The sequence below is a fragment of the Anolis carolinensis genome, chromosome 5, assembly GCF_035594765.1.
Source record: "Anolis carolinensis isolate JA03-04 chromosome 5, rAnoCar3.1.pri, whole genome shotgun sequence".
Classification (NCBI taxonomy): domain Eukaryota; kingdom Metazoa; phylum Chordata; class Lepidosauria; order Squamata; family Dactyloidae; genus Anolis; species Anolis carolinensis.
Window position 1 is genome coordinate 162,569,769 of NC_085845.1, and position 22,480 is coordinate 162,592,248.

Here is a 22,480-nt window from a genome sequence, read left to right on the forward strand (position 1 = left end):
CTCCTTTAAGACAGAACCTTCATTGTCTTGTTCCTGTAACTTTAGAATGGCTTCCTATGAAAGATTGATGCATCTCATAAGTCCTTTCTCGATATCTTTCCAAAGATACATTTGATGTTTCTGTTTTGGTGCTTTTGACTGTAGATTTCAAAATCCCCCCCCCCTCTCTCTCTCTCTCTCTCTCTCTCTCTCTCTCTCTCTCTATATATATATATATATATATATATATATATATATATATATATATACACACACACACACACACACACACACACACACACACACACATACACACACACACGTGCTATTTTTAATATTATTTTATTTGATATTTCATTTTAAAGAAGCTTCATGGCCATTGGAATGAATGTGACAAGCAGATGAACAAAGGTATAAGGGAAACATAAAATAAATGCAATAGATTGGCTGCCAGTTAAACATTTGGTGACACCTGGTTTGTTACTTTGTAATGTGTGAAATTATGCACTGCTTTATTTCAAAAATCTACTTCTAGAGGAATATTGTCAAAGATACCAAAGATCCTTGAGGTGGATATTAGGCAATTGAATGTCAGTGAGGAATGTATGTGACTGAAATGAAAAGATAAGTCAAATGATGAGGACAAGATATTTTTGTAGATGCTCATTTAAGCATATTCTAAAAACATAGTGCATCATCACCCCATGGCATTATTAAACATACAAAGAACAACATTTCATACAATTCTTTCAAACTGCCTACTATATTTCTTCAATTATTTCCATAGTATCAGGATAATTCAACACTTTTGAAAATATAATTTTAACAGAAAAATGTTTCTAATCAGAGACAAGTGATAAGCTTCATAGAGATATGCAAAGCAGAACATGGTCTTTCTTTGTTATTATCTTGTTCAATGATTACTACAAAACACCACATTTTTAAGTATACTTTTAATTTACTTACTGTTTCCACATTTTATTTCTAGTGCAAGGCAACATTGATATATTATACAAGGGTATATTTATATTTATTATTAATATTTCATAAAATAACCCAGTTTCTCATCTGGTGACTATATATGGGGAGGAGGCTGCTGGATTAAATTAACTGTTGGTTTCATTTACCAGAATTTAAATCCTTGTGATGAAAAAAATGAGAAAAAAACATTTCATATATCAGGAGCTAGAACATAGAATATAATTAAGAACAAGTTAGCATGGATCACTTATTATGTACATTCATTATATAGCTTCACTAATAAAGTAGATGAAAGTGTAAACTAGGAAAAATTATCAGCCCTATATATTTTAACAACTTTTATATATTTTTTCTTTTAACATCAATTAATATGTATTGCATAGTATACTTAATTTCTATTCAGTACTTTGTGTTTCAGCTACCAGTATTTACTCCTTTTTATCTAAATTAAGTCATAATACTGCAGATCAATACTATGAGCTTTCAAATATTATATGCTTACTTGCAAAAGAAATTATGTTTGCTGACATTTTTATTACTGTCCAAATTTAAAAAAGACTCCCTACAGGCAAACGAGGAAGACACATATAGGCATAAGGGGTTTTGCTCAAATTAATAGGATTGCCATCTAGCCTGATGTCTTCAAGGGATTTACGGATATATGAATAATCTTTCATTTTGCAGAAAGTATCTTCATGCATTTCTTGTATGTTGTTATTCTGAAAAGAAAAGTGAAATATTTATGAAGACTTATACAATTCAGTATACAGTCAGTCCCTGAGTTACAAACATCTGACTTACAAACAACTCATAGAACGGGTGAGATAACAGGAAGTGAGATAAATGCACCCCTTGGAAGGGAAATTCACTATTGAAAGAATTATCATGGGGAAAAGGTGTCTCCACTGAAGCTTTCCCATCAATCCTTGTTTCCACAACAAGCCAAATTTTTCAAAATCCAATTCTCAAAGGGGCAGAAAGTGAGGTGAAATCTTCTGAACGGGCACAGATGGCAAAACTCCACAGGGGTGTTAACACTTCCCTCTGCTATCCAAACCTTATATACATTAGATAGAGATAGATGGAGTTACACTTAAAAATCTACCTATTCCAACGTTCATACATATTTATCTTAAGAACAAACTTATAGAACCTATCTTGTTTATAACTTGGGAATTGCCTGTATACAAGAAACTTGGGAACTGCCTATATACACTTTCCAACATGTAAACTGGACAAAGTGCAGTCCATAGACCCTACTTGTGTACTCCTGAAACCCCACATCAGCAGAATTTTGGGCCATCGTTTTGTATCCAAATCAGTCAGAAAGCTCCCTAAAGGCATGGAAACACAAATATGATTCCACCTCCATGTCCAACACCAGGGCCTTATACAGGGCCGGCCGGAGATATTTTTTGATGTGAAGCGGGGGTGCTGAAAAGCGCCCCCGCCACCGGCGCCCTGCCCCCGCCCAGCGTGCCCTGGCCCCGCCTCCCACGCTGCGTGGGAGGCGGGGCCAGGGTGAATAGTGAGGGGGCGGGGCCAGAATTGACCCCGCCCCCCGCCCAGCGTGCCCTGGCCCCGCCTCCCACGCAGCGTGGGAGGCGGGGCCAGGGCACACTGGGCGGGGGGGCGGGGCCAGAGCCAGAGCAATCGCGGCCTGGAGGAACCTCCGCTGAACTCTGGCCTGCTAGAAAAGGCCAGACGGGCGAGCGGGGGTAGCGTGGGAGGCGGGGCCAGCTCTGACGCCGCTCCCCCCCCCCCCGCCCAGCGTGCCTTGGCCCCGCCTCCCACGCTGCGTGGGAGGCAGGGCCAAGGCACGCTGGGCGGGGGGGGGAGCGGCGTCAGAGCTGGCCCCGCCTCCCACGCTACTCCCGCTCGCCCGTCTGGCCTTTTCTAGCAGGCCAGACGGGCCAGGGCGCACTGGGCGGGAGGCGGGGCACCGTCAGGGCGGTGCCCCGCCTCCCGCCCAGCCTGACGGCGCCCCCCCGGGCCTGCGCCCGAGGCGGCGGCGTCAGGTGCCTCAATAGTGGGGCCGCCCCTGGCCTTATATTACCTTCCATTTTCTTATTCACCCCCCTCTCAAAATGGTGATAGAAAGTCAAAAGAAGGCAGAAGGTACTGCACATAACACTGAAGTACTTGCTTGTGGGGATGCATCTTGTGGGGAGTTGTTGGGAAGAACTAGCCCCTGACCTCCATGCACTTGTCCACATCTATGTTGTTGTCAGAAATGCATTATCTCCAACTTAGAGTGATCTTAAAGTGAACCCATCACAGGATTTAGTTGACAAGATTTATTCTGACTGGGTTTTCTTTTGGCTTCTGCTGAGACTGAAAAGAGTGTGACTTGCTCAAGGTTACCCAGGGCGTTTCCATGGCTAAATGGTTATTCCAAACCTGGTGGTTGACTAATAATGCGTTAGCAACAACAGAAGGCAGACCAGGGCCACAAAACAGGATTTCAGTAATAGATGTTATTTGTCACTTTCAAAGCTATAGCATTTTAAGCCTCTCCATTTGTAGCCAAAATTCAACATGTATGAATTACAACCACAGAATGATTTGCAACAAAATAGCCACACTAGTCTGTTTCACAATTTAAAAGGGGAAGTATGCACTTGTTGAAAGGCTGCTAAATTTGCTGTCAATTATCTCTCAAGCATGAAAGCAATACATGCTGCTTTCAGAAAAGTTAGTTGACAGCAGGGTCTTTTCTCACAAAAGCTTTGATGCTGTTGACTGCTGTCACGTTGACATTGACTTATGGTGGCACTATGAATGATGGCCCTTCAAAGTCAGATCTTGCAGATTTTACATTGCCCTATATTATATCCAGTTTATCTGCTTTGAACTGGTTTATATGGCAATGTAGGCTCTTATAATCCAGTTCAAAGCAGATAATTTGATTTTATATGTTAGTGAAGATGGAGCCTCAGAGCCATAGGTTTCATGACTTGAGTCCACCCATCTATAATGTGGTCTTCAGCATTTCCCAGCCTTTCTAAGCATCATTGCCTTTTCTATTGAGTCATATCTTCTTATGAATGGTTCAAAGTAAGGCAGTCTCAGATTAGTCATCTTGGTTTTTCAGAGTGTTTAGGCCTGATTTGCTCTAGAACCAACTTAGTCACATACTTAGTAATCCAGAGTATCTGCTGAACTCTTTTCTAGCACCTCATTTCAAATGAGTTGATTCTGTCTCTCTCAACTTCCTTCACTGTCAAGCTTTCACTAACATACATAGAAATGGAAAATGCAATGACATGGATAACTCCAGCTTTAGTATTCAATTATATATCTTGACACTTTAGGACCTTGTCTAGTTCTTTCATTGTTGTCCTTCCAAGTTATTGGGCTTGTTTACACAAGCCTAAACCCCAAGACTCATCCTGAATGGATTGATTACTGTCTTTATGATGCTCAGTGGCTTCTGGTAAGTATCATGGTTTGTTTTTTCACTTTAAACCAACACTGCCCCACTTTTAGCAAAGTTGGGAGATGTATTAAATATTTATTTATTAAATATTGTACATATGAGAAAGTGGACTGAAATCTAAAAAAAAACCCTCTTGGCAAAAGAAACCAAATGTTTTGAAGGTGGTAACTCCTTGTTTCCTTTTTGAATACTAAATCTAATGTGGGGTGCTAGCATAGTGAGCTTTTCTCAGCAATATACTTATCCATAGATATATAAATCATTGATAGTAGCTGCCCACCTGAAGATGAAGTGATTGAAGATTTTCAGGGAGTGGAAGTGGGATATGATCTAAGTTGTTATCAGTGATGTAAAGATAGTGCAACTGTGACATATCCTAGAAACAATAAGCAAGCAAACAAAACAAATTTAGTTTATGCAGAGATTCTCTAAATACATGGAAAAAAAATCTTTACCTTTCAGTACATCAGTGAGTATCAAAGCAAATACTTGCTCCTAGTAACATTATATTCTTGCAAACCATTTTATGCCTATCCGATCCAGAAGTAAAATAAAATGTCTTTCCAACTTTGGACCTTATGGCTTGAAACTGAACATGCTTTCATCAGATTTTGCTTTGTCTTGCAGTAGAAGTTCTCCCGCATAAAAGGAAAGGTGATATCATATCATGGTGAAGAAGTTGTTGCACATTATGACCATGTGCAGTGATTCCAATGGCAAAGATATGGCAATGCTCTCCTCCAAGGAATTGAACTGTTTCACAATGCCTAAATTGTGTGAGAGGACTGCAACTGTGGAGTTCCCATTTGGTTTATAACTTTGTAAATTCCCAACAGGATCCCAGTCTTAGGTTCCTTAGGCCTCATCTACACTGACCATTTAATGCAATTTCAAATCACTATTGAAGAAAGTTCTTTCACTGTGTAGATGATTCCATAGGAAATCCTGCAATCAGTTGAGGCATGGATATTCACTATACAAACCACAGAGTACTGGTGCATATTAAGGTCTTTCTTTTGCGCACATTTTGGGGAGTTTGTTGTCTGGCTGCCACAGTTTGAAGCTAGCACTGAACTGTATTCAATGGTTAGTGTAAATAGGACTTCTGAAATCATTTGTCAGGTTTTCCCACAAAACAGTAAATATAGTAATCCAATTTATAACTCACTTTAAATGCTTCCTGCTTTATCCCCTTGCGACCCAGTATGTTGTTACTAATATCAATAAAAGTCAGAGTTGGTGGTAATTCTGGAAGCTGCCTTATCCTATTATCTCGAAGTATCAGCTCCTGAAGTTGTGGCAGATTTCTGAAGGCATCTTCATCCATTTCAGATATAAAATTAGAAGTCAAATCAATCCTTTTTAAGTGGCCTAGCCAGAAAAGGTAAGGAAGAAAAAAAATTGGAATGTTCTTAAAATGTAGTTCTTTTTGCTTTATAAACAAAAACTAGAAAAGCTAGTACCATTTCTTTAAAAAAGATAGAGATCATTATAATAGTTCTAATTATTAAATAGGCTATTGTTTAATGAAGAGGTATATAGCTATATGCTTCTATTTAATTACACGCTAATTCCTAAAATAAGCTATAGTGACAATTATTGTCAGCATTGATTCTTACTTAGGTTAGCAAAGTCATCTCTGTTGACCTTCTTTATTCTATTGTAGCGGGAGTAGAAATGGGTGGTTTCCTTGGGCAAAGGTGGAAGAGCCTCGAGTTCACGATCATCACAGTACACAGAAGTACTCATACAGGTACAGAGAAGACAAGTTGGGAGGCCTAAAAATAAAATGGAAATTTAATTAGAAGTACAAAGCTGAACTGGCATATTCATAGAATCATAGATTTGGAAGAGACCACATAAGCCATCTAGTCCAACCTCCTTCCATGCAGGAAAAGCACAAAGTACCTCCGACAGATGGCCATCCAGCTTCTGTTTAAAAGCTTCCAAGGAGGGAACATCCACCACACTCTGAGGCAGAGAGTTTCACCGCTAAACAGCTCTTACAGTCAGGAAGCTCTTCCTAATGTTCAAGTAGACTCTCCTTTCCTGTAATTTGAACCCATTGCTCTGAGTCCCAGTCTCCAGGGCAGCAGAAAACAAGCCTGCTCCCTCCTCCTTATGGCATCCTTTCACATATTTATATAAGGCTATCATGTCTCTTCTCAGCCTTCACTTCTGTGGAATTTTGGGGTATGAACTGTATACATAGCTTGACTTTTTATTGTCAGCTCTACAACATAAGGCTGCTCCTTTTGAATTGCTGTTCATATGCTGGGAGCGCGGCTTTAGGGGTGTGCTTTTCTTTTAGGGTGGCTCTGAGCTTTGAGTCACCTATTAGCCTCTACTAAAGCCTTTAGATTCTTCTCTTATCTCTTCTCCCTCCTCTCTTTCATCAAAGTGGTACTTTTAAAAGATTGTTAATAATAATTATAGGAATTCCAACAAACACCAAAGCTTCATTCTCAGAAAAACTACCTAACTACCTACCTGCCTATCCACCTATCTATGGAAACTTAACCACCAATAATTAATAATTTCTGAATCATACAGGAGTGTTTTTCTAATAAAGGTACATGCTGCTTTCCTGCTTGCTTGTGGATAGTGGGCTGCTGACCCCTTCCAGTATGTTGTGAAAACAAGAAATGCAAATTGCAAAAGCTTTAGAAGAAGTTGCTGGGTTTTTTTATTAGTAAAGAAAGTGTAATAGTAGGTGGACTGTGTGATGTGGAAGTTCATTTTTGTCACGACCCAGGCTGCAGAGCACCAATAACCATACACAGAGGCCAGAATCTAACTAATATCTTTATTGAAGGAATATATAAAGTTAATAAAAGCAAGTGTATGAAATAGTCCAGAAATAGACCTTTCAGGAAAGGTCAAAATTAGTCCAAAGAAACAATGTCCAATATGAAATATTAAGGTCCAAAGTTGTAATCCAATAACCGAAACACTCACTTTGCCAGGCAAAGTGAGGGGAGATGACAAGGTCTTTTAGTCCGTGAAACTTGAGCGAGGCTAGGAAGTAACTTGATTCTTGGGAAAACGAGGCTTGATTCAAGGCAACAAGGAAACAAGGAACAAGAACAAGATCCGTGGTAATTTCTTGGCAAAATCCGGGAAACAAGACGAGGTTGAGTCTTAGAAAGCAAGGCAGGATTCGTGGAGTAAACAAAGCTGGGAACGAAGGCTTGGCGACAGGAACGGAGGCTTGGAAGCGGAGTAGCTGTCCACACACGCTACTCCGGTTGCTGACGAATTGACTCCGCAAGATCCCTTTGTGGGTAAAACACCTAAATAGGGTCCCGTTTTCCCGCCCAAGAGCAGTTCTCTGGAGAACCAGAAACGAAAGCTATTTTCTGAGTCCAGATGCATGACTCCCTAAAGTTTCCCATGGGAAGCAGGCTTAATCAGCTGAATGCTTAGCAGCTATCCTAGCACTCCTGCGAGACGCCTGATCGACTCCTCTCTGTTGTTTACAAAAATCATGGCGAGAAAACGTAGGAGATTTAGGCTCAGGGCTTGTTTGACAGACTTCTGGAAGACAAATCTCTTGCAGGTGCAAGGTTTCCAAATCTGGCTGGGAAAGTTCCAATTCTGACTGAAACGGCGAAAAACCCAAGTTTTCCTCTTCATCTGGCACCACAGTGCCAGGAATGGGACTACATTGCCCATGGGTCATCACACTATCCCCCCCCTCAAGCCCCCTCTCAAAAATGGGCTCTCTCCCCGAGGTGCGGGACCGCGGCTTAGCAGGGTAGTTCTGATGGAAGCGGCGGGCTAAATCGGGGGCATGGACTGCGGAAGCGTCTACCCAAGAGCGTTCTTCGGGGCCAAAACCCGCCCAGTCAATGAGATATTGCAGGCGGCGGCGGTGAAAGCGAGAATCCAAAATGTCCTGAACCTCGAATTCTTCCTCCCCATCCACTAAAACAGGAGTGGGGGCCGGCCGGTCTGCATCAGGGCGCACACCATCCGCCGGAAGGAGCAGGGAGCGATGAAATACTGGATGAATGCGCATAGAGCGTGGAAGTTGGAGTTTGAAAGTCACGGGGTTAAGTTGCGCCACCACTGGATAGGGACCAATGAAACGGGCATCTAACTTCCGGCAAGGGCGATGGGAGGGCAAAAAGCGAGTGGACAGAAGAACCCGGTCTCCTACCTTGATTTCGGGGCCCGGCTGGCGATGTTTGTCCGCGTGACGTTTATAGTCCTCCTTGGCTTGGTCTAGTTGCTGGAGCAAGAGTTGTTGCACCGCTGTGAGTTCCTGCAGCCAGTCCTCTGCTGCAGGAACTTCTGAGGTTTCAATGACAGGGGGAAAGAAACGTGGATGGAAGCCGTAGTTTGCAAAGAACGGGGTTTCTTTAGTAGAAGCCTGGACCCCATTGTTGTAGGCAAACTCTGACAGCGATAACAGGGAAGCCCAATTGTCCTGCTGGTAGTTCACATAACAGCGAAGGTATTGTTCCAAAGTGGCATTGGTGCGCTCAGTTTGCCCATCTGTTTGGGGATGATGAGCCGAAGATAAACGAGAGTCTATGCCCAATAGTTTTTGTAGTGCTTTCCAGAAACGAGAGGTGAATTGGGACCCACGGTCTGTGACCAAACTCTTGGGCAACCCATGCAATCTGAAAACATGTTGGAGGAATAGATCTGCAGTCTCTTTGGCCGTGGGAAGGCCATCACAGGGAATGAAATGGGCTAACTTGGTGAAAAGGTCCACCACCACTAGGATCGTGGTGAATCCACAGGAAGGTGGTAGATCAGTGATAAAATCCGCAGAGATTATTTCCCATGGGTGGGATGGGGTAGGGAGGGGATGCAGAAGCCCTGAGGGCTTTTCCCTTCTTGTCTTGGAGCGCTGGCATACTGGGCAGGTGTTGACATATTTTTCCACATCCTTGCGGATCTTGGGCCACCAGAAATCTCTTAGGATCAAATGCATGGTTTTAAATAGTCCGAAATGCCCTGCTGGCTTGCAGTCATGACACAGACGAAGTGCTTTTTCCCTGCCCGGTCCTGGGGGGATGTAAACATGATTTCTATAGCAAAGTAGCCCATCCTTAAGCGAAAAGGGAAAATGTAGTCCTTGGCGAAGTTGGTCCTGTGCCCAGGCATCTGCTTGCTGACTAGCCCTGATTTCCTGAGCACAAAGGAGCCCTGGAGTAGAGGGAGTTGATTCAATGGGAGTGGATTTGGTGTTTCCCACTGTGAGCGTGGCAAAGTTCTCGGGTTGTAGCAGCTGGGACTCCAAGGTCTCCTTGCGCCCTGCAGCGTATTCCGGTTTCCGTGACAGAGCATCTGCTTGCTTGGTCTGGGCTGGGGTTACATAATGAATTTGGAAGTTAAAACGTTCAAAGAATAAAGCCCAGCGTTGTTGCCTCTGATTTAGCTTGCGGGCAGTTCTTAGATGCTCTAGATTCCGATGATCAGTATGGACTTCAATGGGAAATTTGGCCCCTTCTAGCCAATGTCTCCAAGTTTCAAAGGCTGCCTTTATGGCCAATAGTTCCTTTTCCCAAATGGTGTAATTTCTCTCTGGTGCGGTCAATTGACGGGAATAAAAGGCACAAGGATGAAGATGATCTCCCACTGGTTGTAGGAGTACAGCCCCGATTGCCACATCGGAGGCGTCCGCCTGCACAACAAAAGGGGTTTCAGGATCTGGATGCTGAAGGATTGGCTGGGACGTGAATAATTTCTTTAGTTGCTGGAACCCTTTCTCTGCTTGATCTGTCCAGCGGAAAGGCTGTTTCCCACGGATGCAGCTGGTGATTGGGTCAGACCAGCGGGTAAAGTCTGGAATGAACTTGCGGTAGTAGTTCGCGAACCCCAAGAAGCGTTGCACCTCTTTCTTGTTGGTTGGCGCCCGCCATTCCAATACTGCTGAAACCTTTGCCGGGTCCATGGAGAGCCCTAGTGGCGAGACGCGGTACCCCAGGAAATCTACCTCTTGTAGATCAAAAGCGCATTTTTCCAGCTTGGCATAAAGTCCATGATCCCGCAATCGTTGTAACACCATTCTGACGTGGTTCTCATGTTCTGATTGTGATCTAGAAAACACCAAAAAATCGTCCAGGTAGATGATCAAGAACCGATCTAGATAATCCTGAAAGATGTCATTGACAAAATGCTGGAACGTTGCGGGAGCTCCACATAAACCATAATTCATAACTCGGGACTCGAATAATCCGAATTTAGTCTGGAAGGCGGTCTTCCACTCGTCCCCTTCTCTGATGCGAACTAGATTATAAGCCCCCCGAAGATCCAGCTTGGTGTAGACCTTGGCTCCTCGAAGTCGGTCTAGTAGGTCCGAGATCAAGGGCAGGGGATAGCTGTTCCGCTTAGTGATATTGTTCAATGCTCTATAGTCCACCACCAAGCGTAAGTCCCCTGACTTCTTTTTCACAAACATCACTGGGGAAGCGGCTGGGGATTGAGAGGGTCTGATGAATCCCTTGCGAAGGTTTGACTCTATGAACTCCCTGAGAGCTTCTTGCTCCGGTTCAGTCAGGGAGTAGAGATGTCCTCGCGGGATCGGGGCCCCCTCCACCAAGTCAATGGCACAGTCATAAGGTCTATGTGGGGGTAATCTCTCGGCTTCTTTTTCATTGAATACATCCCAATATTCTGAGTACTTCTTGGGCAAGGTGATAATGGGTTCAGTGTCTGTGGCATGGCAGACCTTGGCTACAAGGCAATGGTTTTGACAATATTTTGAAGCAAACTGCAGTTCTCTGTTGGACCAGGAGATGCTTGGGTCGTGAAGTGTCAGCCATGGAATTCCCAAAATCACAGGGAAATGGGGAACCTCGGTAACAAAGAAGGAAATCTCTTCCATATGTTCCCTTATCCACATTCTGTTGGGTTCCGACCACTGGCTTACGGGACCCGTCTTGAGGGGGCGGCCATCGATGGCTTGCACCACACGGGCGTTCTTGAAGTCATGATATTGTAATCCCAGAGAGTCGGCATACTCTCTATCAATGAAATTGTTTGTGGCTCCTGAGTCTATCATGGCATGGACCATGACGGGCCCTTTTTTTGCTGACCACAAGGTGACCACTAGAAGAAATAGGACCCCGGTTGGCGGCTCTTGAGTGGGTTTTTTGACCGGGTTGGCGAGCCTCTCTACGCCCGGTCACTGGCTTCCCCCGCCGGCTGTGCGCCAGCCGCCTCAGATGCCTTCGTCTCCGTGGAGGACGCCGCCGCCAGACGGGCGGCGGGCTTCCCCTTGGCTGGGCACTCTCTGGCGAAGTGGCCCCCGTTTCCGCAGTAACAACAGAGATTTAGGCATTGGCGGCGGGCCTTCTCGGCGGCATCTAATCTGGGACGCACATTGCCCAACTGCATCGGCACCTCTTCGCTCCCTCTGGGGTATGGGGCTGGTGGCGGGGGTCTCCATACTGGACGCGGCTGGACGCCGGTGGGAGCGGGAGGTTTCACCCCAGCTCTACTGCTCTGGCCTCGGACCCATTGTTTTCTGTTGGCAAGCATGACTTCAGCTCGTAAACATTGATCAATGAGTGCTTCAAGAGAGTGGGGAGGATCCACCTTGGAGATTTCTTCCAGCATCTCAATGTTGAGACCCTCCCGAAATTGTCCTTTGAGGGCTACATCGTTCCAGCCGGTGTTGTGGGCCAGCACTCGGAACTCGGCTATGTACTGGGACAAGGGTCTGTCCCCTTGGGAGAGGCGCCGGAGTTTGTGGCCGGCTGCCTCCAAATTGTCCTCGATTCCCCAGGTCGCCTTAAGGTGGTCCAAGAAATGTTGCGCTGACCTTAGATGTGGGGAGACTTGGTCGAACAGTGCCGTCGCCCAGTTGGCCGCTGGCCCGTCCAAGAGACTGTAAATCCACGCCACCTTGATGTCTTCTTGGGGAAACTCGGCAGCACGGGCCTCTAGATAAGCCTGGCATTGGCGACGGAAAACATGAACCTTAGAAGCTTCTCCAGAAAACTTGGTTGGCAACGCCATGGCCGGGAGACGGATTCCGCGCTCCTTCAAACCCCTTATTTCCCCATCCTGCGCATTGAGCTTGTCACGGATGCGGTCCACTTCGTCCTTGTCGATGGTGTAGCTAAGTGGCTGGCCACCCGGCACGGTTCCGGTAGACATACTGGCCTAGGTTAATTGGTGCTTAGGGTGGCGGAGTCAAACTGTCACGACCCAGGCTGCAGAGCACCAATAACCATACACAGAGGCCAGAATCTAACTAATATCTTTATTGAAGGAATATATAAAGTTAATAAAAGCAAGTGTATGAAATAGTCCAGAAATAGACCTTTCAGGAAAGGTCAAAATTAGTCCAAAGAAACAATGTCCAATATGAAATATTAAGGTCCAAAGTTGTAATCCAATAACCGAAACACTCACTTTGCCAGGCAAAGTGAGGGGAGATGACAAGGTCTTTTAGTCCGTGAAACTTGAGCGAGGCTAGGAAGTAACTTGATTCTTGGGAAAACGAGGCTTGATTCAAGGCAACAAGGAAACAAGGAACAAGAACAAGATCCGTGGTAATTTCTTGGCAAAATCCGGGAAACAAGACGAGGTTGAGTCTTAGAAAGCAAGGCAGGATTCGTGGAGTAAACAAAGCTGGGAACGAAGGCTTGGCGACAGGAACGGAGGCTTGGAAGCGGAGTAGCTGTCCACACACGCTACTCCGGTTGCTGACGAATTGACTCCGCAAGATCCCTTTGTGGGTAAAACACCTAAATAGGGTCCCGTTTTCCCGCCCAAGAGCAGTTCTCTGGAGAACCAGAAACGAAAGCTATTTTCTGAGTCCAGATGCATGACTCCCTAAAGTTTCCCATGGGAAGCAGGCTTAATCAGCTGAATGCTTAGCAGCTATCCTAGCACTCCTGCGAGACGCCTGATCGACTCCTCTCTGTTGTTTACAAAAATCATGGCGAGAAAACGTAGGAGATTTAGGCTCAGGGCTTGTTTGACAGACTTCTGGAAGACAAATCTCTTGCAGGTGCAAGGTTTCCAAATCTGGCTGGGAAAGTTCCAATTCTGACTGAAACGGCGAAAAACCCAAGTTTTCCTCTTCATCTGGCACCACAGTGCCAGGAATGGGACTACATTGCCCATGGGTCATCACAATTTTTGACATTTGGCAGGAAGGAATTCTGCCCTGCTGCTGCCCCTGGAAAAGTTACAGGGCAGAGCCAGTGGGATTTTTTAAAGGGGATATTATTTCTAGAAAGAAAAATGTTCCTAAAAACCAGGAGATGACCCAAACATTATGAAACTTGGTGGGCCAGCAGTGGTACATGTCTCCTCCAAGTGTGGCCATTTTCATCCCGATAACCCTGAAAATGATGAGAAGGGGAGCCAGATCTAGCTGCATTTTTCAGCTATGGACCAAAAATGGCTGTTCATCCACCCACCCATTTTCTGGAGGCTTGTAAAAACAGAACTGCCCCCCCCCCCCCCAAAAAAAAAAATCAGGTAGCAAAAATGGATCAAGATTCAGCCGAATTGCACAAGCCTATTATGCACTTCTTAAATGAACTTTTTTTTGCCCTTGGCAGATTCCTCAAGCTATATTCATAATGACCAGACTGCAATATATCGTGAGGAACTGTGTCCTCCCTTCAAAACTTAATAAAGTTGCTTCCATTTGGTTTAGTAACCAGCATGCTTTTTTGATGATTTTTGAGGAAATTGATTCTTTTCCCCATTGAGATTTCAATTTCCTTAGAATTGTTTTTAATTATCATTTCTGATGCAGAACAATGACATCAGGAAAGGTTTCAATCATCCCTGGAGCTAAAATTGTTTGAAACCTGTGGATTATTAAACAAAACATATAACTACAGCTGACTGAACATAAGAAAGAGATCTGAAGCATTTAATCTAATTTATGAAAGGTTTTTGGTAACAGGTATGCTGATATAATTGGAAAGAACTCTTCATTTCTATGTTGCCTTAGGAACCACAATAGGAAAACAGTAATATCAGTGTACGATGAAAATGAAAATTATTTTGGGTAAAGAAGAAAAATGGAAGACTATCACACACATTTCTGGAAAATGTAGCATACAAAAATTGGTCTACAGTTGTTTCTGTTAATATAATATATATGAACCTTTGGCATTGATCAAAAAGCAACAAACATACTATATATAGAATTACTAATTAAAAACCCATGACACCTTGTTAGCAAATACTTATATTTGGAGGTATAAGTATTTTGTCCTTCCCATACCCAAATTACCGATTACATAAACTTTATTTCTCTCTATTTGTACTCCAGGAAAGGAGTTCCAAAATGGTGACTCTGTCACCGAGAAAGCACTAACCCGTTCATCTTATTTTTATTGGCAATGAGAGCAGGGCCTAATCATATGCAAATGTTGAAATATACACTGTGGTTGTCTTAACTTCATTTTTATGTCACCATTGGTTTAAATTTTCAATAATTTATTTCAAGTTTCAGGTGTTTGTAAGGGACAAATTATATTTTAATAGTATGGTGTAATTATTACGGCAACTGCAAGTACTTATCAGTAATTTGGAAGCAATGAAATTAATCTCAAGTGCCAAGAATAGATTAAGATCTTCCAGTGAGTCCAAAGATAAATGCTGAATTCAGTTAGTTGAATTCTCAAAATCTTTGCTAATACTGCTACTACTACTACTACTACTACTACTACTACTACTACTACTAATAATAATAATAATAATAACAAAAATATAAAACTATTTCTGGACTGCCCTCTCTCCCTGGAAGGACTTTGCAGTTTACACACACAAAAAAGGGCAAACATTCAATGCCCCAAATAAATACAAACACATCAAAAGTCCAAAGTAATACACAATAATAACAGTAAACTTCTAACAAAGAAATTAATAATCGAAATAAAAACAGAATAAAATAAACCAATATGACATGATAACACTAATAACACTAATATATGGAGGATGACAATAAAATTTCCTAATTTTCTTTCACACACCTTCATGTGTATGAGGGCTAAGAACTCCTGGTTCATGGGGTGAAGACCCATCAATGAGTTTGGGCGTGGAAGCTTCTTCTTCTTCTGTGTCTTCTGGCAAAGGTGGAGGTAAATAAATCTCCCCTGTTATGGATGGTGAAATAGTTCCAATTTCTGTCTAGATAGAGAAACATATATATTGAGTAATGCAATTTGTTTTCAATAATAGCTTGTTATACATCAACTTTGGATGTAATTGGAATAGGGGTATAGCTGGAGGTTCAATTGCTGCTGGGTTGTCTATGGAAATATTTGGGCGGGGGGTGGTGGTGGTGGAATGGTCACAAATGTATTTATCCAGTGCTGAGAGACCCTGATGAGAAGAATCCAAGGTGTTGCAAATCATCACGATTTGGGATTTATTCCATGTAAATTTGCATGTGGTTGTTCTGCACAGAAAATGGCATTTTTAGTGCATAAAATAATAATCCTAAACCAGAATATTATTTTCTACATAGAAAATGCTGTTTTCTATGCAAAACAATCACATGTGAATTTCGCATGTAATTAATCGCAAATAGAAAGTGTATTTGAAAACTGCACTGTTTTCACAAATATTATCATGTGAGAATAAAAATGATAAAATTATTATTGCTTCCTTCAAGGAGAAAATTAGCACAAAATTACATCCCTACATGGCTAATCCATTCTCAGGTTTACAGCCACTTCTCCTGCAGCTCTAAATGGTATAGGAGCTTTCCTGGTGATGGACCAGGAGATTTCCCAAAAAACTCAGAACAGTTGAGGTGGAAAAAAGACATGCAACTCAGAAAGGCCTTGCTTCCTCCTTGGTACCAAGTCCATTTGGTCACCAAGATTAAGAAAGAAGGATTTGATTAATACAAGATGACTGTATCCTGGGGAGACATTTTATGCCAGCTTTGAGGAAATATAGAACATGTGTATGAAGTATGCATTTTAATTCGAATTCTGAGAAATGAAACATTTACAATTATTGTGATCTTCCTGCCTTGACCTTCCTGTTTCAAAGCAGAAGTCACATTCTTTGAATAAATCTAGGTTTGTTTCTCAATCATCGCTATTATGCATGAGGCCATGTAGTTTCTGAGAAGTAATCCCTAAATCACTGGACTTTGTAAAAAGGAATTTCACATAGGCTTTTTTATCATCAGAGAAATTGTTTGAAACAATTAGGCCATTATATAAATAATTGCTCCATTATTTGTGGATGTCCAAAGAAGTTAGCATAGTGTAATGGTTTGAGTATTGGGCTAGGACACTGGGAGACCACTTAGTCGTGGAAACTCACTGTGTCTCCTTGGGTAATTCACATCCCCTCAGGTTCAGAGGAAGGCAAGGGCACCCCCACCCCTGGAACAATAATACCCCATGATGATTCAGTTTACTGTCATGAAGACACACAATAACTGTAAAGGACTCTAAAGCTTGTGACTCTTGGACTTAGCTCTCTTTCCCACTGTTTTTGAACTGGAGGAAACGTTGAGAGGCAATTTGCACAATATTGTAGTGTACCGGTCTGCTATTCAGAAGTAGAGTTCTTCTAAGTATATATAGGTTTATATGAGATGTCTATAATTAAAAATGGTTGATCAGTTTAGGTTTTTCTTCTTCCCCACCTTTTTGAAAATATGAAATCTCAAGTACTTTCCATCAAATTTATGGTGCAATTTTTGAATGTTGGAAAGGTATTATTAAAAAAACAAGTAGAATTTGATCATTAAATTAATAAACAGGGGATAAAATAGTTTTATGGTAGCATTCCACCACTAGATGGTGCATATGACCTAGAACATAAGGCTACCGATTTACTGACTGTTGCATATACATCCCTATTTTTGAAACAATATCATATTCTTCTTGCATTTATTTTAATTTTACATTTCATAGTAAACACATTGGATTCACTGGACTTTCTATTATTAAGAATTTTATTCTCATCCTAGATTATTTACATTCTGAAAAATGGCAGTAAAATGTAAGATACAACAAAACCTGAGAGCTATTTATTTTAAAATAAATAATGCCAAATGTTCAATATTCTCAATGTGATTCAATTGACTAAGCAAGAGGTGAGTTAATCACGAATTTGCTACTATTTGAGAAGGGCAAATTTGCTCTCAGATATTAAGAGCTTGTTTATATTGTAGTCATGAAAGCCAACATACTAAAAGACTGTGAGTGAGGTTGTTGTGTGCTTTCCAGGCTGTATGGCCATGTTCCAGAAGCATTCTCTCCTGATGTTTCACCCACATCTATGGCAGACATCCTCAGAGGTTGTGAGGTTGTATACCTCACAACCTCTGAGGATGCCTTCCATAGATGTGGGTGAAACGTCAGGAGAGAATGCCTCTGGAACATGGCCATACAGCCCAGAAAACACAGGTCATGAAAGCCTTCAACAATGTGAGTGAGGTATTTTCTCTCAGCCCAACCTATTTCTTAGGGGTCTTCCAGACTCATTTTTGCCTACATTGCTGTTCCCACACCTGGGAGAGCATGTGATCACCCAACACCTCCTCCCAAAAGCCCTTAAAATAAATAAAACAGTGTGCCATTGGGCCTCTCAATAGGCCTCTTAGCATGTAGAAATGATGAACCAGGAGATGGAGGGCCCCAGGAGTGATTTGGCCATGGGTCAGTCCCCACAGGGCCGATAACACATTAGACCTGGAAGACCCAGATCTAATGATGTATCAGATTAATTTGGGACAAAGCAGGGTTTTCCTGATTTGTCCTGAATTAATCCTCTTTTACTTGAGGCGTTGCTGGGCTACCTCACTTAAAAGTCCGACAGGGCCCACATTTTGGGCTCTCTCTGGAAGGGCCCTTAGATTCAAAGGTTTGATAAAAGTTTGTACATGGATATCATCATCAACAACAACAACAACAAACAATGTGTGAATATTCTTCACTTAGGAACGGACTATGAAGGACAGTGATTAGATAAAACACTTGGAAATGGTGGGATAAGCTACAACCATGGTATGTGATATGAAATTTCCATCTGGGTACACACAGGACTAATTTGTATGATTCCTCTCTCTCAAGGGAAAGGTGTGATATTAATCAAACATATCACTTTTACTACATGTTCCTTCTACCATATAAAACAGGCTGGGGGCTGTGGAGCAGGCTGGTTAGCAGCCAGCTGCAATAAATCACTCTGGTCATGAGTTCAAGGCCAGCTCGTGTTGGGGTGAGCACCCGACAATTAAAAAAAAAATATAGCCCCTGCTCGTTGCTGACCTAAGCAGCCTGAAAGATAGTTGCATCTATCAAGTAGGAAATTTAGGTACCACTTATTTGTGGGGAGGCTAATTTACGACACCATAAAAATCATCCAGCCGCTGTTGGAATGAGGAAGTTGCCGTCGCAGTGGATGATGAAGCAGCTGCTCCCCCTGTGGCCGGAATCAAGCATACCCTCAGGAAGCTGGAAGCTGGAGATGGTTTAAATTGCCTCTGCATCTGTCTCTGTTCTATGTTATATGGCACTGAATGTTTGCCTTATATGTGTACAATGTGATATGCCCCGAGTCCCCTTCAGGGTGCACTCACTTTTGTAATGTACTCCTCAGTCATGATGGATAGACTGAGATTTACCTTAAGCAGACATATCAGAATGATAGCTTAGAATTGGCATGATATATACCTATTTTTAGCCAATTAAAAAAAGAGAAATAAGGCATCTAGCTGTTGTTTGCTTGTAAAACATCTATAGGAACTGCTATAAGGCAGACTTTTAAAAATATAGTTAAATTTTCTATGCAGCTTTAATTTCAAATTAAGATTTGGCCGTCATTATGTACTTTTTTTTTGGACAGTGGTCTGTAACAGCTGCTTGGCAAGCTTAGATTATAACTATAAAAATAATTGCTCTTCAAATTTTAACAATTATAGAGACTGCCTTTGGCAAACACAGCTATTGTAGGGTCCCTGTAGAAGTGGTGGAGAAGGAGTGATCTACAGTCTATGTGATAACCATCCCCATTTCTCCAGATCTCACACCCATAATCTTTCTAAAGACATTCTTTTTTTTAAAAAGAAATTCTGTCTGTCTGTCTGTCTGTCTGTCTGTCTGTCTGTCTGTCTGTCTATCTATCTATCTATCTATCTATCTATCTATCTATCTATCTATCTATCTATCTATATCATCTGCTCATGAAGGTTTCAAGGACTGAAGGATTGACAGTCTTAATTCCAAGCCAGCCAGCACTGACCCCCTCACTCACAATAAAAACCAGGTCTCTTCCAGTTAATATAGGCATGCAAAATCAGATATTACTGGGGTGCAGAAGTCTCCTGGAATGGACCTCAAAATCAACCCCTAACCTCACTGCAGATGTTGAGCCCTGCTGGAAAAGGAGGCAAAAAGAATGAGGGAGAGGGGGTATGATGTTATGATACCATAACAATATAAAAATCAGTTAATCTTGATCCTAAAATGTAAAGTCAAATATGAAATAATCATTCCTGGTAAAGCAATTGATCCAGTAATAAATCTGTTCATGGCTACAGTTCTGCCCCATGCCATTTCCATACAAGTGAATGAAATGATGTTTCTGATATACATGAATAGGACAGTGCTATGGCATCATAAAAGCATTTTATTACATTTTAATGTGTGTTGATATTGTTTTACAGTTTGATGGGATAAGACAGACAAGAAAGTTCACTTTATAGAAAGCTGGGGCACACCATATGTTTTGTACTTTACCTTTCATGGCAGACAGGAAAGTTATTCAACAGAACTGTGCTTTGTAAGCAAGCAAGGAGTTTACTATTGAGTTGCCATATGTAGTATTCAGATTTGCTTTGTATTCCTGCTGGGAAAAACTCCACACCATGAAGAATGATATTTGACCTGTCTAATCTACCCTTGTCCTGCCCCCTGCCCTTGGCTTCAACTACTACCAGCATGCACCTTTCAAGACCCCTCCAAAATTTGAAATTTAGTTGAACACTACCAGCAAAAACCCCATCCCAGTTATGTAGGACGATGCTATAAGAGTGTTTATTCAAATTAGTGGCCCATAGACCAGTGCTGGTTTATTAGACAATGGTTGTTTGTTCCAGCTAAGTTTATACAGGAAAGAAAGACGCAGTGGTAGCCTCTAAACACAAATATTGTGTAGTCACTGTCATCATGATGGAAAAAAACTTGCTGATCCATCACATCAGATAATTAAAAAGTACTGCAAAAATGAATTTCTATATTTTAAACCACTTCCGATAGATAACCTAAATTCTCTCTTCTTATGGTAAATAGAATTGAGGAAACAGTTATGGAAGAAATTCAGTCACCTTTGGTCTTCTTTTGACAAAGCTACTGAAACAATCTTGTGTATGGAATACCAGCATTTTGATGATATGGAAGTTCATGTCCCCTTAGGGCAATCATATGCAAGTCTAAAGACTATCATATGTTCCTAAAACAAAATATGGTTGCCATCTGTGATTTTGAAATGGAGACAGCTTATAAAGGAGTGGACTTCGGGACACATTTTTTAAAAAAACTTTTGGAACACAGGAAATCAAGACAGATGTTTCTGAGGAGGAAACCTAGAAGGAGGAATGTATTCCAGACATCTTGACCTAACGTTGTTCCTTCCAAAAGTATTAACGTATGCAATAACTCTTCTCCATGGCAATATTGTCACTAGCATGGCTGATGGTACAAACAATTGACTTTTGATTGGAGCAGTACTGAGGCAGCATCACTCTTTTCTAAAAGAAAAATTGAAGGGTAATTGTAGCTCATTTAGGAGTAAAATCTGAATTAACAGATGTTAATAAAAAGAAATGTAAAAGTTGTATTAATTTTGCAGAAAGACTATAGATATATTTTAAGTAGAAAATGAATTAAGCCCTCTTTGTTTGTGATGATCAATATAAGTGTTATTAACCTTTAGCCTTCCTTGACCAGATGACCAAACATGCAGAAAGAAGAGATATACTAGTAATGGGGGATTTCAACTATTTTGATATTTGTTGGAAAACAAACTTTGCCAAGAGTACAAAGTCCAACAAATTTCTCACTTGCCTTACAGACTATTTTATTGTCTAGAAGGTAGAAGAGGCAACAAGGGAATTAGCCATTCTGGATCTGATCCTAGCCAACAATGAGGACCTGGTCAATGAAGTGGAAGTGGTGGGATCCTTAGGTGGGAGTGACCATGTTCTCCTGGAGTTAGTGATACAAAGGAAGGGTGAGACTAAGAGAAATCAAACATGCATTCTAGACTTTAGGAGAGATGACTTCAGGCAATTTAAGGAAATACTGAGCATGATTCCATGGACAGGAATACTAAAAGAGAAAAGAGTTAATGATGAATGGGCATTTCTTAAAAGTGAGATACTGAAGGCACAATTGCAAACATTGCCAGGAAGGAGAAAAAATAGAAGTGTAAAACAACCAGAATGGATGTCCAAAGAACTTTTAACTGAACTAAGATTTAAAAGAGACATGGAAAGGGGGGGGGGGATCACCAAAGAGGAAATCAAACATGTAACCAGCATGTGAGGGAAAAGGCTAAGGCACATAATGAGCTCAGGCTTGCCAGAGAGATTAAAAACTATTTTATTTTTTAAAAATAAAATAAAAGGGTTATTTCATTATGTCAGTAGAAAAAGGAAAAAAAAGGAAACAGTAAGGCCTCTATGTGAAGAAGCTGGTAAAATGCTAACGGGATAGAGCTGTTCAACACCTTCTTTGCCCCAGTCTTTTCCCAAAAGGAGGTTGGTGTTCAACCTGAGCAATATGGAGTGGATGAGGTAATAGGGGAAAGTAAAGATAAAGGTTTCCCCCTGACATTAAGTATAGTCATGTCTGACTCTGGGGATTGGTGCCCATCTCAATTTCTAAGCCAAAGAGTCGGCATTGTCCATAGACACCTCCAAGGTCATGTGGCCGGCATGACTGCATGGAGCGTCGTTACCTTCCCACTGGAGCGGTACCTATTGATCTACTCACATTTGCATGTTGCTGGTTGGCAGAAGCTGGGGCTAACAGCAGCTCACCCTGCTCCCCGGATTCGAACTGCCGACCTTTCAGTTAGCAAGTTCAGCAGCTCAGAGGTTTAACCCGCTGTGCCACC

At 42.0% G+C, this 22,480-nt stretch overlaps 1 protein-coding gene across 1 annotated transcript in view; it reads right to left on the reverse strand.

The window, feature by feature from the left end:
- Positions 1-305: 305 nt before the first annotated feature.
- epyc (epiphycan) overlaps positions 306-22,480 on the reverse strand; it is a 38,915-nt gene continuing 16,740 nt past the window's right edge. Inside the window, exons 3-7 of the mRNA XM_003221128.4 lie at positions 15,364-15,520; positions 6,019-6,177; positions 5,568-5,770; positions 4,680-4,775; positions 306-1,679 (exon numbers count right to left, since the gene is read on the reverse strand). Of these exons, the coding sequence (XP_003221176.1) occupies positions 1,509-1,679; positions 4,680-4,775; positions 5,568-5,770; positions 6,019-6,177; positions 15,364-15,520 (786 nt within the window). The 3' untranslated portion in view covers positions 306-1,508. The remainder of the gene's footprint in view (positions 1,680-4,679; positions 4,776-5,567; positions 5,771-6,018; positions 6,178-15,363; positions 15,521-22,480) is intronic.